Raw genomic sequence first — 18,498 nt, 5'->3', positions numbered from 1 at the left:
ACTTAAATTGAATTGACGATAGCAGCGATTCATAATCTCCAACAACAGGCCCGGTAGCCAACGCTCGAAGCTCGTTTGCCTGGTGTAACGTCAAGATGTACCGCGGGCGATATCACATTTTCAATTGCTCTTGCTCATTTGTTAATTGACAAATGAATCAGAAAATTTTGTGGGATACTTGGGGGATGATTTACTTTTATAATATATAATTCTTAATGAAAAATTAAATTAGCCTGAATGAGCCCATTATACTGCTAGAGAACCTCAACGAATTCTGTCATATTCAAATGGTTGCAAAAGCGGTTCGAATACTACCTCCTCAAACTAATCGATATGATAGCAATATTGTAGTAGATAATGGATCAGTTCCGCTTCCGAAAATTGAAATATCGGAAATTTCAGGAGAAATACTTCAGTGGAAAATCTTTCATTCGCTCGTAAAGTGTATGGTTCACGAAAAGCCTTCAACAGATTTGGATGAAATTCATTATTCAGTGGAAATTCGAGGCCCGGTGTGCGAGGCTTTATATCATTGGCGATGATTGTAATGAATTATAAAAGGCGCTGAAAATATGAATATAAACGGATGTTGTCTAGTAATCTTCCGGATAGTAATCTTCCACAAATGTTTGGTTTCAAGCCTTTGCAAGGTATATCTGAAAGGAAAATTGATTTCGTTCTTAGAAAATATGATGTGGTGTTCTCAGCCCTAAAAAATGCCAGATTTAACCGATTTTCAGTTGCTGTATCAGGCTTTGGCCAGATTAGATCACGATTCTGTTTGGGCTCTTGAAATGTAATAACACAGTTCGAAAATTACAACTCATACATTCAGATAAAACATGATGGGTGTCAAATAATGATGAACAAATGAAGACGATCGAATCTTTTTTGATAAATCTTCAATAGAAGGATACAGTAACGTGCATTTTTTGTCAGAAGGCAAGCCGTTACTGGAGTAGATGTGACACTGTTGGAGATAATAATTGGTGTTGCAGATAAGTGTAAAAATTTGTCCTAACAAGTGGTTGTGTTCTAACATTCTACTGCATTTGGAAGAAACAAATTCAGTCACTGAATTGAATGAGGGCAAAACGTTTTATATTTATTTACGTTCCAAACAATTTGCATTATTTTTGAAGAATAATTATAATTATCTAACTTTGTGCATATAATGCACATTAAGCATATTATGTGAGTATCAAAGTAAAAAATGTGAAATATTGGGTATAAAATATGATATTATTGAATAATGAATATGATAGGTATTATATGAATATTGAACTGAGAAATTGACGGTTATGTAGCAGCCGACAGAGGTTTTCAAATTATATTATTCATTAAATTTCATTGACTCTAATGGAATAGTGTCCCCATGACACACATGACCTTGTCAAGGCGAAAGAGCGTTGTCTGTCTTGTTCGACAGTAAATGTTGAAGTTTGGCTTTGTAACTGACCGCCTCGGGGACCCTCTTTTATCTTTGATATTTGAGGATTTAACCTTCTGATAATCCCTAGGATGGCATCTTCGTAGGAAGGCTTGTCTTTTCCAGATAAATGATGAAAAATGCCAAAAGAAATATATCTATCTGTTTGAAAAAAAAATCCTGTTTTCCGTTAATCCGTTAATAAATACAAAAAGTTCTTAAAACTAGCTACTTCAAAATATTTCAATTGTAAAACTCTACAATTTTCTTCCTAGGTCTTACAAGGTTAGTTGAATGAAACGAAAATTAATTTTCTAAAGATATTCGCAAGAAATTGAAAAGCCGGAGCTATGAACGTGAAACGTCGACCTATGAAGAACTCACAATGGAGAAATTAACGAATTTGTGAAATCTCTGAGATCAATTGAGGAAGTGAAATGTTTCGGACAAACGGATCAGTTACAAGCAGAGAATGAGTTAAAAATACTTACAGCTCATTAGCGTTCAAAAGAAGAGGAATGAAGAAACCGAGAAAGAGAAGAAAAAGAGGGAATGGTAAATCGAGCCCGCAAAAGATGAAGGTAGCAAAAGTGCAACAAAGGAAATAAGAAAAAGAAACAAGAAAAAAAATGCTCAAAAAACAGTGAGTATGAGGAAATACGAACAAAGGAGCAAGAAAGAAATGGAAAATAAGTCCAGACAGACCTACAAGAAATGAGAAGAAAAGAAAAAAAGACGAAAGAAGAACGAAAAAAAAATTGCTGGAGCCTTTTCCACAAAGAGAAATAAAGAGAAAGCAGGATCCAGATGGTTTAATGAAACTGTTAGTTCGGCAAACAAAAGATTACATATAAAGATTAGAAGTGATATCAAGGAAGTCTAGACTCGAATATAGACATTCAGCGATCAGAATAGGATAAATTGAAAAAGAAATAGGCAAGATGAATGAACAAGTAATAATAGGGAAGAAAAATAAATTGAACAATTCGATCAAACCCATATTGCGTTCCAAACGATTTTTCTTGGATGAAGTAAATCAATTTAAGTGAAAGCATCATTACTAGAATATCACCTGGTAAAATCAGAAACTTCCGGAATTTAGACACCCACACTTCAGTCACTTTTCTCATTTTTCCGTCTGTAAGACGAACGTATAATATGAATCAACGCATATTATTTCGAGGAAGATTGTGAGGAGGTGAAGATTCTTCAACATTTTAATTATATGGAAAAAATACCAATAAAAATTTACTGTACTTAAGTCAATAGAATAATAACAAACAAATAGTGAATTCAGGTATGTCAAATACAAACAGTTCACCATTCTGAAAGATTTGTGAATTCAAGTATTGTTATTCGGTCAATCCATTTTATGAATTCATTGAGTTCCCAAAACAGTTTTCAGTTAGAGAATAATATAAAAATTTCTAGATATCGCCAGATGAAATTTGTTTCAAAATAGTGTTTTCACGAATAACTAATGCCTTTAATTCATCATTCCATCTGAAATTTCCAAGTTTTTTCATCTTCAATTCCAGATAAATTTGGAATGACTTGAATAAACCAATAGGTTCCATGCAATAATATTTGACCATCAACATCCTCTGAATGCATCCTCATTATTTTTTCAAGGAGTTCGAATATGAATTACGAATCATAACTCGAAATTGAAGAATCTTGACACAGATATTCAATCAGTTTTCCCTATGTATTGTATAGAAACTGTGTCCCAGTTTTCATGTTCATTTCATATCTGTGTTTAAACTGATGAAAAATAAATGGAAATAGCCTAGATTCATCTGATCAATAAGCTGAAATATTTATGGTAGCGTTGACCGACTGGAAAAATTGAAATTTCATTGACCCATGAGTAAGGCTGAGTAAACTGTTGAATATTGGACAATGGAGTGTAGTTTCATATATACAATCCAAATTATCAAAGACTGTTGAATAATATATCTAGAAATCATTCAAGAAACACTTCATTGTGAGATTTTCACTGAACAGTTTTACAATGAAGCGTTCTTGTAAAACAGTTTGGTGAAATTCTCACAATAAGGTGTTTCTTGAAAATGCTATGGATTTTCATCAAGTAGATATCGACCGATTCTATCACATATCTAGAAATTTGTGAGGATATTCTTGTATAATAATTGTTGAAAATTATTAATAAATAAAAATTAATCAAATTGTGAGTATGGATATATGAAAAATCAATTTTCAGATATGAATGAAAATAATTATGAAATCAAAATTGAAGTATCTCAACATATAAAGCCTTTCTTCCTTTTTCTGAAAGATTTCCACATTTTTTTGTATGAAAATTAAAAAGTAGAAAGTCAAAACCTTTTTTTCTTAAGAAGATACTCTTTTTCATTTGAACATGATTCCGATAGCTAGAATTGAATGAAATGAGCTAATGAATGTCATTACATACTGTCATTGATGACATGAGTAGATTCAACAAGTATAAACATTTCACTCCAATGATACTCGATGCTTTCAACTATTGGTTGTAATGAAAGATCTGTGACTAAAGACGCAATATGATCGGGCAAATGAAAATTGTTAATAATCCGATTGAAATGAAGTTATCCTTCAATATAAACTTCATTTTCAGTATTATAAGAAAGAGTCGAACTTCAGTCGAAAATTGTGCAATTGAATTCAACAATTAATATTATAAACAGATTTTTGGAACTCCTATGAATTCAAGTTTGTCTCAAAGTTTTTATAATTTTGTTTCAGATGACCTACTGAGTAGAATTCCCCTAACTGAACGATATGTTGATGACATACTCTTAGGTCTTCTTGTAAATCAAACTCTCAAGTTCTTCAACTCTCAAATCCTCACCTATATATCAGGTGTGAGGTATAGCTGGATGAATCCCTGCCTTTCCTTGACATATAGAGGTAACGTTTTCAAGATTATGTGGTATAGAAAATCTATATGTAGTAATAGATTTATCAGTTACATTTCTCATCATCCTCCAGTAATGAAAACGAACTTAATTTCAGCTCTCAAAGAAAGAGTTACAAGATTATCTCATCCAAATGATTCAAATCACTAAGAAATAAATATTACTGGAGTTTTTTCCCCAACACCAAATCGTTATTTTTAACATCTCGACACGTGTTACGTGTCGATTAAACTTCAAAGAGGAAGTTTAATCGTCCTCTTTGAAGATGATCACTTGGTGATCGAAACACGTGTCGAGGTGTTAAAAATAACGATTTGGTGTTAGGAAAAAACTCCAGTAATATTCATTACTACACCAAAGGTTCCAAACAGTGCATCACAAACACTAAGAAATATTTTGTTATTTAATTGTTATCCACTAAAGCTTTGGAATAAATTTCATTCGATTTACCAAATTCCAATTTCTACTTAAATAACACAAATTTGTATAATGAAATTTCATATGTAGATTATATAAAATGTTTTCTCGAAACAATAATTCTTTTCCGTTGAATGACAATTCATTAAAGTCCGGCATATTACAAATGACGAAATTTCTAAAAAGTATTGCAAAACTAAAACTCCCCTCAAGATTAAAGAAAAATTCAATTTGATATGCACTATTCTATGCACATTTTGTAATTTGGGTTACATTGGTGATACTTTTCGTAATCTCTCTTCATGAATTACCTCACATAGAAGTGACTACTGACTGAATAAAATATCTTATGGTTAAGCAAAGCATGTGATTTCGGTGGGTAGTATCATGAACTATAACAATGCCAAAATTATATCTGTAGAGTATAACAAAACGAAAAGATTGTCTCTTGAAATGGTTCACATTACTGAGAGGTCAATAAAAAACAATACCTATATCAAAGTTATACTTTTCAAACTTCTACGATGAGTTCCAAGAGGACTTCCATCAAGGTTTTCCATTGTTGAATGTAGCCGATTTCGAAATTTTGCAATTTTTCTGGAAATTCAGTGTTTCTGAAAAACCCCATTTACTCGTAGTGAATCAAAAATAAAAAATCAATTTCTGTGATTTGATCCAGAAGTCTTTTCCCAATGTATTTTTCTAACAATTCGAACGATTTCTCCACAGCGTGTTAACAAATAACAAGTTAATTCTGATCATGTTCAAGCCTTATTATCTTTGATTTTTCAAAAGGAATACTCCACCCATATATTGTGATTCCAAGGTTTTTTAATTTCCTTTCGAATAATCTACGTTGTTCCTATACCTAAATTGAAAAGTTTTCGACTGAAGTTGTCATTGCTTATTATGTATTATCGAGTCGGTGGTAATTTTTTGTTTATAGAGTCTAATTCTGATTCCGTGTGATTTTTTATATGTTTTTTTAATGTCTCGTAATACTGAAAAAATATCTCTTTGAGATAATTTGAATTTTGGAGTGAATCAAAGGTTTCCGAATGAATACGATTATACACGAATATTATTCAAAGAAACGTTCAAGTGATGGAAATGGTTGGATTATTACTCATAAAAGTTTTCAAAGCTAAACGACAGTGGGAAAATAGCACAATAGAGAAAATTGTTCGTGTACAACTGTTATCAAAAGTGACATTTTTAATGGTTGTCAAGAGTATTATAAGATGATGTAGCGTGTCGAAAATATTTCTAACATTAGTGTTAAAATTTTAACAAGATTTTTTTCGATCGGATAGCAATAAACAAAACATGATTAATCCATTTTTAAGAAAGTTCTATCATGAACAATATATATAGATACAATTGAATTCCGTTACGAATGTATTATATACATTAATTACATTATTATTTATGAACATTAATACAGTACAGTACAGTACTAATAATAGTACAGTTAGAACAACGGCTGATATTGATATATTGTGATGTTGGAGAGCCTTGTATTTTATTTGACCTATCTGAGTTGACCATTTCATGGGCATTAAGTGAAGAGGACGATGCTGTAATGCTGAAGCTACCTGTTGGGATTATTTTTTCAGCAATAGCCTTTTTATAAGAAATAGATTGATCGATGTAACCCCCAGCTACTGTTGTAGACTTCCATCCTCCGTGCTTCTTGATATTCATTATATTTGCTACTGATTCTGTAAAGAAGCAGAATACCTTCTGAAAGAGAGACCTATATTCCTTTGGTTCCGGGAAGTTCAGAAACTCAGCAATGATCTCAAAATTGAACTCATTATCTTTTATGTTCCAAAATCTTAAGAACATTTTGTTACGTGAACAATTATATCATGCACAAGTAGCCTCCCAATTACGATATGGCATATGTTTTTGGGGTGTGTCCACTCGAGTACCAGACGTATTCATTCCACAAAAACGTATTTTGAAAATTATTTGCGGTACCCCAAGCAAAACATCCCGTAGACCGATTTTTAAAGAATCAAAACTTTCAACAATTACAAGTATTTTAATTTTAGAAATGTGTCTATACGTATACACAAATAAAAATAAGTCTAGAATCCAACAAGTCCATAGTTATAATACGAGGAATTGCGCTGATTTCCACTTTCCCCTACTGTAAATATGTTGTATTTTCGAAATCTTATGAATATTTGAGGCTGAGGATTTTTAATAAACTGACTAAAAAAATAGTTAGTTTCGCCAATATTTCTATTTTTAAAACTCGCTTGAGAAAATATTTACTCGACAATGCTTTTTATACATTGGATGAATTTTTTATTCTTTAGATTTTTAGATTATAAGTGACTATTTCTATATGTTTTATCATCTTTGGGAAAATAAATGTATTATTATTATTATTCGTATTATTATAATGGTAGAGGGCATTTTCCCAAACGTTTTTATACCAACTGGGTTGGCACTGCATTTATAGTTTGAGTATTTCAAAAAAAAAAATCGTTGATGATTGATAACAGAAGGGTGTAATGCAACGTAGTTTTCGAAATAGTCAATGTTTTTTCCAATAATGCAAAAAGAACGACCTATTTTTGTTTTTATATTTGGAATTTGAACAATCAATAATGTATCCCTTAGTTTAATGCCTTTTATCAAAATGGCACATCTCTTCACGCCGGCAAGCTCCATGTATTCCGAAAATAGTAGCAACTTTCATCATTAAATATTTTTCATCTGGCTCCTCATTTATAAATCTCTAGACTTGTTCAAACGTAATTTTTTTTTATTTTTGGGCATATAACTTCAATTTTTCCGCTTTAAAAATGCAATTACATTGAAATATTTGTTTGTATTCACACCATTTTCAACAAGCGCACTCGACTTTATCATTGAAAACTTGCTCCACAAAGTTGACAATTTCCATATTTTTGATTTCTCTTCTAGATAGACTGAGAAGACGGTTTCGCTGAAATTTCCTTTGACGTTTTTGAGTCTACACCAGCTGAGAAAATTAGAATATGCGATGTCGTACTGCTTAGGCGATTTTTTTTGGTATCAATTCAATTGAAGCTATTTTTGTAGCCTGTTCAATATCGTCCAGAATACACAACTCCTCACTATTGTTCTTCATTATGCAAGACATTGAACACTAGGAACTTTAATTGAACAGGAACAGGAACAGAAACTTTAATTGTGACTTTAAATGAAACGCGTGAGCTGTAAACAGTACTGTTTGTTGATAACCAGGTGATTCGGCGTCAGATGTCATAATGCATTTTTATAGAAATATTGAATTTATCTATTTTATTATGAAAACAGGACAGTTATACAAAAAACTTTGTATGATATTTGTGTTAAAAGTGAGTTTAATTTTGTGAAATTGCTGAACTCACTACGCTCGTTTTGCAAACTTTTTCACTCACAAAATATAACTTTACTTTTATCATAAATAGCTATTTTGGCAGAATCTGAACAATATGCAATCAATTTCTTTTCATCACTAGGTTATTTTGAGAATATTTGCAAACATTTTTCGGAAGATCGTGAGGAAGAAAAAAGGAAAACAATAAATTGATATTGTCACTATTTTTCAGGTTCGAAGGCTCCTTCAGAGTTTTATACATCCTGGATTAATATCCCATGATTCATCGGATATACGTCTGAGAAAGCCACTCGCGCTAGTGAAACGTCAGGAAGAAAATCCAAAAATACACGGCCTTCGAACCCGAAAAATAGTGACACTGAAAATCTCGGCCGCGAAAGCCTCAACCATTTTGTCAAAAAATTGATAGTTGATTTCAACTTGGAAACCTGTATTTTTTAAGGTATTTACTTTTATGATTTCGTTCAAATATATACACATTCGCGAAACGATACCGATTTTTGTTGTCGCAATGCCTCAAAACGCAATTCATTTTCGCTTTAAAAACATGTTTTGTGTGAACTATATCAATATGCTTGTTTTCATGTATGTTTCAAGTATGAATATTCATTATTAAAACGTTCTTCTGCAAGATCAAAAATATCGTATACAAATTATTCGCGTCTGAAAGATTGCATAAACTTCGGAACGGACGTTTTATTGATAGATGGGTAGATGGGGAAATCGATCTTGAAGCATCGAATAATTAATTAGAGGTTATAATAGATGAAAAATGTGACTATAAAGGACATTTATACCACCATTGGAAAAAGTAGTTGGAACAACAGAAAGTGTCGTGAATTTTTCAGCAGTAAGTTAGTAAGTTGAAAAATTGATTCGAAAATGTGATGAAATTAGATATTCTAGGAAGGTTTTATTTCATCACGGATTAGAATGGAAGGAAATGAATTACATTCCAAAAATCGACTTCGTCGATTTTTGATATGTAACTCATTTTTGCGAGAGAACCGCAAGAAAGTGGGTCGAAATTTTGTGATCAGGAACCAGTGCTGTTCAGAGTAGGACGCTGAAGGATGAGTTACGAGGAGATGGGCTCAAGAAAGAAATAAGAAATCATTGGTCGAAAACAGTTTCAGGCACTCCCCGTTTTGGGAATAGGACATACTCGAGGATCCCGGAGGAAGTTGAAGTGTTAAGTGTTTTTGTATCTCAGATTTCCTATATGCAAATCGCCATCAGGAACAATCGAACAAATCTCGGGAAGAAAGAAAAAGTGCTGTGTTACCATAGATGAGGTATAAGAGTAAACTGAAACTTCCATCAGTTCTAACCTTTGGGCCTTGTACTGTCTACTGTAAGTTGCAGACTGACAGCCGATCAAGTTATTATTGGATTGAAAGACAAGCACTCTGGCCTTCAAACCTTGGATTCAAGTAGATTCAAGAAATAGGTCGAATAGGCCCATTCATATCGGACCTACTGCAACATTTTATTTTTCCACTTTTTATTTTATACTGTTTGGGAGGGATCTGAACACGAAGAAAACCTTTTTATCAATTCCGATTTGTAGATTGTAACATACCAATTATTTAAATTTTTGTTTTCTATTTTCATAGATCTATAAGTTTTCTCTGAGCAGTTTGCAGCAGTACTCCGTCAATAGTAGCCAAATTAGTGACAGCTACTCATTCTATACAAATGTTCATTTTGTACTTCTTTTATTCGGTCACAGTGATTAACGTGAAGTGAGGTACACACAAGGATATTTACCCACGTTTGCGAGGATGTAGTATTGAGAATTTTGAAAATCATCAAGCGAGACATATTTCAACTTTGTAGAGTTCTGTCATGCAAATTAAGCGAATTAAAAAAACACCACAAGCTCGAATTCGAGGCGAATTCGAGCTTGTGGTCGAATCAAAATCAAGCTTGTATTTGAAGTTAGGGGTGAAAAATAGAAACCAAAAGTGAAGAGCGTCGATGAACAACTGGCTAGAATGACGGATCTCCTAGAAAACTGCAAATAAGTATTGCCGGAATCTTGGATCGCATATCACAGAAGACGAAAATCGTTGGTTTCTTGAAGGTTCTTAGATATAGGATTACGATCAGGATTTATGAGGTTTACTGCATTGAACCTTAGGTTGAGCTCCAAGTCCCTATATTTTGAAACTGATCAGACTGATAAATATATCTATCGCTGAAACCGGTAAGAAGTATTGGGGTGCCTCCTATGTGAGTGCAAATGAGTTGATCTACAGTGATGTAGATCACCATCCACAGAATTACTGTGGATGACGTTCAATGAGACCTGTTAATTTGAAGATTCCTTTTCCAAATATTAATACAATTCCTATAAAAATCAAAAGTCAAACCACGCCCTTGCCTCCGCAAAGTCAAGAGTTTATCATTTTCACCTGGACAATACTACTATTTGCTTACTAAAATAAAAACAACAGGAGTACGTCATACTACCTATCTATTAACGCTGATCCAATGACGCTAGATATATTTTTTGCATCTTTCGTTAATGAATCATTTATAAATAAATGAACGAATGTGGTAAACAAAAAAATCAGTATTTTTTATTTGATTTTCGGCAAAAAAAATTTTTGCGAAAAAAAATCTGTTCAGTGGATAAATATCCGCCAAATTATATACATGTCTATATAGCTCATAGTATGAATTGTGTTCAATTAATATTCATTTAATAGTGACCCGTTTTATATGATATTTCGTTTTTTTATCCATATTTAGTTTTCCATATTTCGTGATTCGTTAAAAAAGTTATTATTCGAAAGTGCTAAAAAATTAGTTATGAATAATTACATATTTTCATGGATTGATTTTTTGAATCATAATTTTGTCATGACAACAAATTGGTGAAAATAATTTTCATGTGCTAGACGTTTGTTGTGAACAATTCATTGACGAATGACCTGAAAAAATCGTACCTAGCGACAATAACTGCTGTTGTTGGTAGCAAAAACGATAATAATATAACATTTGTAATAATAAATGTTCCAAGGTGATTTTTGGGATACTTGAATAATTTACAACTATTGAAAAATCATAATATGCGGAAAAAACCTGTTTCAAGAACTCCGATAAAAAGAGCTCCAAAAAGCAAAACTATTTTCAGACAACTATTTGAACTTTTATGTGTCTATCTGTAAAAACCGAGGTCGAAAAAAAATTGTTAGTTTACCCACTGCTTAACTTTGTTCAAAATCAAGATTGAGTTTTGGGAAAATAAGTTTTTGGTTTTCTACTACTCCATCTTGATATAAAAAAATGTGGAAATCTTCCAAAGAAAGGAAGTAATGTATTTAAAATAAGTAACTCTATACATGGATGTGTAGATTATGCAAGGAAGTAACTTTCAGACACAAACTGGAAGAAAAAGCCTTTCTGAAACAGCTACTTTCATATAAACATTGAATTACACGTAAGAAGAGATCTTTCGAAACAAATACTTTTAAATGAACACTATCCACTATTCACTAATCAGATATCTTTCACAGGATTTCTACACTAAATGAATGGTAAAAAATTGCACGTACATGGAACACTGTAAGGAAGATGGCAGATATCTGATTTTATTTCATAACAAATGTTTGGAATAGAAACTGAGTAGAGGATAGTGTCTTCTGTATAATTCAGTGTTCATATAAAAGTATTTGTTTCGAAAGAATTTTTCTTTCGTGGCATTCAATGTTTATTTGAAAGTAGCTGTTTCAGGGGGGCTTTTTCTTCCAGTTTGTGTCTGAAAGTTACTTCTTTGCATGATCTACACATCCATATATAGAGTTACTTATTTAAAAAAAAATTGATTACTTCCTTCCTGTCTTTGGAAGATTCAAACATTTTTTTTACGTCGTTAAATTAATGAAGGTAACATTCCAAAGATTGAAATTTTTTTATTGTGAATTTTCTCTCTCTCTTTCATAATCTATCATTTTGATTCTTTAAGTTTTGAAAACTTTTGAGTAGGTAACAAAAACGAAATGCTTCCTTTTTTCTCATTTTACTTCGTTACTGAAAACTGCAATTTTTCGTGTGTTGTAAAATCATCTGATACATTCCTTTATGAGTCATTTTGAGTCCAGTGAGCTATCGCTCCTATTTTTAGGATTTCTATCTCTGTTGATTTAACACGAATTTCAACTTGTGAACAAGACTAACAGATTAGAAAACAAAACTCAGACAAATGACCAAAAAATGACGAAATAGTCCTTTGTTACTCATAGCAATTTACACCACCTGAAAAAGAGTTGTGTAACTCGGGTTCGTCGAAGATATAGGTTTATAATATGTGACACAGAGCTGGTAAATTATGTCAAAATTCATGAAGATTGAATTATGAATAAATTTCAAATTGAAATGATGAATAGATGATTGAAATGAAATGAATGGGAAACTTAGCTAGTACTCACTATTTTTTTTATAAAGAAGTATTTCGAACTGATCGTAGAGTTGGTGCTCCAAAACATGATCTACCCTGCTGATTGTCTCCTTATCCGTCAATTCACCAAACATGAAGGCACATCTACAGGATTTCTGCATAACTTCCGCTCGGTTATATCCAGATATCTTGCAGAACGATTCGTTGCAATAGACTATTGGGTAGTCTACTATTTGTGCGTTGGCCAACAGAAAACTACTGTCAGCTGAAAATAAAAATCATTTCTCAGTAAAAATATTTTATAGGTTTCGTTAATAGTGATATTGCAAATGCCGACTGATGAAAAGCGAAACAACTCTTAGGGGTGGCTTGAGTGGTATTTTTTCCTGAACTGGTTTGATTTTCTGAATAACTTGTGATTTTTTATATAGTTAACGAATAATACCTACTAGTTCAAACAAAAACAAACTCTAGAACAACACCCTCAGGTGATGGTAAGTTTATTTCAAAACCTAAATTTATCCCATTTCTGGAAGAGGATTTATTCAAAATTTAACTTCACTAGCATTTTTCTCAAATTACCATTATTAATTTGAATTGAAAAGGAATATTTTCAGGGGGGAAAAATTTCTGGGAAAGAAAGTTTTTGGCCTCCTACTTCTCCATCTTGATACAAAAAATGTGGGGAACTCCCAAAAAAAAAAGGAAGGAAGCAATTAATTTCAAAAATCAACTTGATAGTTCGTACTGGAACCTCTGGCATAAAATGAATGTATTGAAAACACTTTCTCAATACCGGAACAATAATTACGGACCGTGATTTTTATGCTGGTGTGGAAAGTGCTTTCAATAGATTCAAAAATTAATTCTATACAGAGATGTGTAGATCATGCAAAAAAGTAACTTTCATAAGCAAACTGGAAGAAATAACCCTATCGAAACAATTTTTCCATATATACATTGAAATACACGAAAGAAAAATACTTTCGAAACAAATACCTTTATATGAACGTTGAATTATATCTATTCCGTTTGTTTTTCAAACATTCGTAATGGGATCAAATCAGATATTATTCACAGGATTCCTACACAATATAATCAATGAAGTGAAATTTCACTTCTTTCTTCAATTATATTGTGTAGGAAACCTGTAAATGATATTTGATTCGATTCCATTACGAATGTCTGGAATATAAACGGAATGAAGAAAAGTGTTTATCGTATCATTCAGAGTTTATATAAAAATAGCTGTTTCGAAAGGGCTCTTTCTTCCAGTTTGTGTTTGAAAGTTACTTCTTGGCATGGTCTACACATCTGCCTATGACTGGACTTTATCGTTTCTGAAGAATAGACAGCTTGAAATATTATAGTGAGTCTACCACTACTACCTTTGATTCTGAGCGCTTGGACGTCACGATGTGTGTACCACAAGGATATGTGCTAGGTCCGATATTATTCCTTCTTTATACAAATGAAACCGATAACTTCATCACAGATTCATTCATAACAATGTACGCTGATTATATATCCTTGGTGGTGTTCAGTAATGTGGACCATCTTCTGTTTGAGAAGTGTAAAAGTACTCTGAAGTCAGTTGTGAATTGGTGCGGAAACAATTCATTGTACCTCAATGCTGAAAAAACTCAGTTGGTGAGATTCCACAATTGTCAAAGACAGTGCGAAAAAGTACAAATTCAAATAAATGATCAAACACTCGACAGTTTAGATGATACAGCATTTCTGGGGATAACCATGGATGCATGTCTGACTTGGAAAAAACATTGCACCCTCGTGACGAACAAATTGAATCCAATATGTTACCTTTTCAGAAACCTCAGAACCATTTGAACAGAACAACAACTATTAACATTATATCACGCGCAAGTTGCGTCAAGGTTGCGAATTGGCATATGTATATGGGGAAACTCTACACTAGCTTCAGATGTTTTTATTGTACAGAAAAGGAATATTCGTATAGTAGCAGGAGTTCCTAGTACATTTTCTTGTAGGGATATATTTCAAAAATTTTGAATCTTAACCCTAACCTGTGTCAATCTATGTTTTTGAAAACAAGAATAGATTTCCTGCAAACGGAAGTATTCATAATGTGAACACTAGACAAAAGTGATCTCCATGTTCCGTTTCGTCAATATAAAACAACGCTAAATTATCCATCAGTGGTAGCTCTTACTATTTTCATAAAACTCCCTAGGTGTTTGAAAGATATAACAAACCTTAATAAATTCAGTAACTTGTTGAAGAATTATTTGATTGAGAATTGTTTTCATAATTTGCAAGAATTTTACAATTCGTAATATGTAAGTGTATCTGTGATGTATTTTATTTTATTTTGATTTTGTTGTTGTTTTAATAACAACGGTGTCGCTCACACTGTGAATTTTGTGACATTGTTTTGTGTGTACTTTGACGATTCCAATACATGTTATCTATGTCCAACGGAAAATAAATATTATTATTATTATTATCTTTGTATAGAGTTGATTTTTGAAAGTGATTACTTCTTTCCTTTCTTTGAAAGATTGGCACATTTTTGTATCAAGAGAGAAGTAGAAGGCCAATACCTTTTTCCACAAAAAAAACATTTTTATTGTATTGAAAAAGTTTTATTTAATCACCATAGGGGTGGTACATCGCGTGCTGATTCACCGATATCGTATCGACTGAAGAGACGGGAAAATGAGTCAGAACATATAGAACAACCCAGTGGTTAAGAACGAATACACTGTTTCATTTCTATGTGTGTCTCATTTCACTTCATGCTGAAGGAAAAGGCTGTTAGTTGACGACAATCAATGTTAATATTGCAAAATGAATGATTTTGAAACCTTACTTGAAAATTTCAATAAAATATCCATTCATGTGACGGGTTACAGAAAGTTCCATGTTGTGTGGCAAATGCGAATTGTACAAGATTTTCCAAATTCCACAAGGTAGCGTGAGTTATCAGGATGGAGTACCTTATCATATCGCATAAAAAGCTTTTCAATCACGGAAAAAATATGCAGCCATTATCATTCAATGATGAAATATGATTTCTGAGAAATTTTCCAGTGGAGTATTTTAAAAAAATTATTCGAAAAACACGGTCAAAAATTGATAGGGATCAGAAGAGGTTTGGAAACCACTGAGAGTGTGGCATGGTTCTGAAACCGCCCAGGAACTACTTGAAATTTTAGTAGGTTTAGAAACCACTCAGAGTTCGGTTCGATTCAAAAAGCGACCAAGAGCTACCCAAAAATATTAGTAGGTTTAGGAACCTTCGAGTATGGGTTGATTTAGATATTAACTTGGGGAAAAATGATTCAAAAACCGAAAGGAAGGATAGTTCAAACACTACTCACAAATTGCTATCCATGAACATTCATAATTTTTCAGATTCGAGAATTTGTAGGCTAGACATTTTCACCAGTAACTGAAAAAGAAAGAGAAAACTCCGCTGGAAACATGCTGATGGACCAAGTTCTGGTTGAGAGAGTTCGACAGCGACGGTGATATTTGCTCAGTAGTTCTACGGTCAGAAAAAAAGCATCTTTGAATTTCTATTAAAGAAAAGAGCGATCTTGCTGTACATAAAAGGTATGGAATTACAAGGAATATATTATAAACTTGCCTGTTCTCCCCTCGAACCCACAACTGATTCTGATACACACGAGACGGCGCACACACGGCAAAACAGCCGATTTACGGCGACAAAAACATTTTTCAATACAGAAACATAAATTTTGTGTATAAAACATTATTTGTGAGATATAATTTCATGTTGGTTGAGTTTTAATAGGTTTAAAAGGCAAATATTGTTTAAAAAAAAGTTTTTGATTCATATAGATATGTATGAGAGGAAAACAAACTAGCTAGAAATGTAAACTCGCGGTGTTCCCGTCATTTGAGTTTCCTCCACCTTGCTTTGGCTAATCTACAACTAAACCCATCTTCTCATAAAATAGATCAGTGATATGTTTTTTTCTTTCCTTCACTGCGTTTTTTGCTGTATCTCATCTAGCTTGCCACTGTTTTGATTCCATCTTATAGGCGATGTGCAAAAGATATTCGTAGCACCTGAGGTATGAATGCAAAATTGAGATTCCAAACTTGAATGCAGAAATGTTGCATGGTCTAGCTATCACTTTCTCAAGGTCATTTATATCTCTTGGTGTGACTCGACATATATTACAAGCCTGTGTTGACGCTGTGTCCGTCAACACATTACACGTTTTTCCATCCATCATTGTGCATTTGGGTATATGCTTAAACTGAATACTTTTTTCTGCGTTCAGCAGGATATCTGTTGGTTTCAGATTTTAAATTTGCTGCATAATTAATCCTTACATTTGCTTTGTGGTTTCATTATTTTCTTTTACTAACTTGAAACATTTAGGGCGACAGAATTTTGTCGAAGATGGACTGAAGTTCTCCAAGAATATAAACTTTTGTTCTCTATGCACAACTGACATTTCTAGTGGCACGATTGTACTAATGACAATATTGGAATCTGAGTACTTTGGATCATTTGTGAAATTTTGCTTGTAAATACTGTGACATCCACTCCCATCTAAGCCCCATTTATAATGGACATCAATCTGCGTTACTTCAGTAGGGAGGTGCAGTTGAAGAACTTCACTCTGGACTTCGAATAACTGGCGGATTATCAACTCCAAGAGATCTTGAAGAGGTATCGCAGCTTCGCTTTCAGAAATTATAATAGTATTTGGGTAACATTTTTTTTTCACTTCTGAAATGGTATTGTAAGCAGAATAAATATTGGTCCCTCTTGTTTTGGCACCTCTCTGAATATTAATGTAATGTTCTTTGGTAAGATTCGTATCAATAATGAGTGCCAAAGCTTCTTCCGGGCTGTATTTTTGTAATGAAGGTATTTCTTTCACATGCTGCATTTTTCTCAAACTCCTTGGTGAAGCTTCGAGAGCAAGCTTTATAACGTTCGCAGTTTTTCTTCTTCACGTCTTCACTAAGCTGGATTCGGCAGCATAAGAAAGTTGCTCAGGAGATACATTGTCGACAAAAGGTCGAACATTTCGTTGTTTTGTGCGCAGAGACCACTCCTCAACACTTTTTTTTGGTCTGCCTTGGATTCTTTCTCTCCTAGGTGTAACTGCTTCAATATTCGAAAATTGAGGAACTTGGAATTCTTCGCTCAACCACCTTGCATGTTTGTCAAAGAATCGTTCTTGCATGTTGTGGCATTCTCCCCATTTAGACCTCAACTTCGTGATGAAAACTTTTACTTTAGTTCTCAATGCTTTTTCTGTTGTTGATGGGCAATCCTCAATGTTGTATTTGTCGACAATGTAATCAAATAATCGTTTATTGCACTTAGGTATCGATGACTTGAACAAACTTTCGCTCCTCAGTATCAAGAACAGTTCTTTTCTGGTTATTTTCGGCAACGCCACAGCGCCATCGACTGTCTGACTACCTGTGAAAAATGAAGAATTATGTGAAAATGTGGCAAAAAGGGGTGCTAAAAACTATTGAGAACTAAAGTTCAGATACGTGGGTTATGTTTGTTCACTTTTTCGAACCGGAACAATGTGGAACTTCTTTTGAAAATCTAGTCAAACTAAGGCAAACAACAACAAAAAAATGTGCATTCAACGGATATGTTCGAATATTTCACTAGGATATTTCTATAACTACATATTGAAATTACAATGTACTTACCACAAGATAAAATATCCATATTGAAAACATTCCACTTAATGCACTATAACTTCACAAAAACACAACAAATCGACACTATGGTTGGGACAGAACTGATGAGCCGAATAAGGGTGATGAAAGAACTCGAAGTTTGGCTACCTGCCCCATGGATTAGGGCATTTCTAGAAAAAAAACTAATCTTGTATTGGATATAAGGGATATTTGAGACCGGTTTGGCATTAAAATTTTATTCAAAATAAAACTTTAT

General features: G+C 33.0%; 1 protein-coding gene across 1 annotated transcript in view; it reads right to left on the bottom strand.

The window, feature by feature from the left end:
- Window positions 1-12,813, bottom strand: part of eag (potassium voltage-gated channel protein ether a go-go) — a 179,056-nt gene extending 166,243 nt beyond the window's left edge. The window contains exon 1 of the mRNA XM_074185196.1: window positions 12,583-12,813. Coding sequence (XP_074041297.1) covers window positions 12,583-12,712 — 130 coding nt within the window. The 5' untranslated portion in view covers window positions 12,713-12,813. The remainder of the gene's footprint in view (window positions 1-12,582) is intronic.
- Between the last annotated feature and the right edge of the window lie 5,685 nt (window positions 12,814-18,498).

Source organism: Leptinotarsa decemlineata, unplaced genomic scaffold, assembly GCF_025532065.1.
Source record: "Leptinotarsa decemlineata unplaced genomic scaffold, Ldec_3_MD MMD2_tig00026369_RagTag_RagTag, whole genome shotgun sequence".
Taxonomy (NCBI): Eukaryota; Metazoa; Arthropoda; class Insecta; order Coleoptera; family Chrysomelidae; genus Leptinotarsa; species Leptinotarsa decemlineata.
This window is presented reverse-complemented; position numbering and strand designations above follow the sequence as displayed.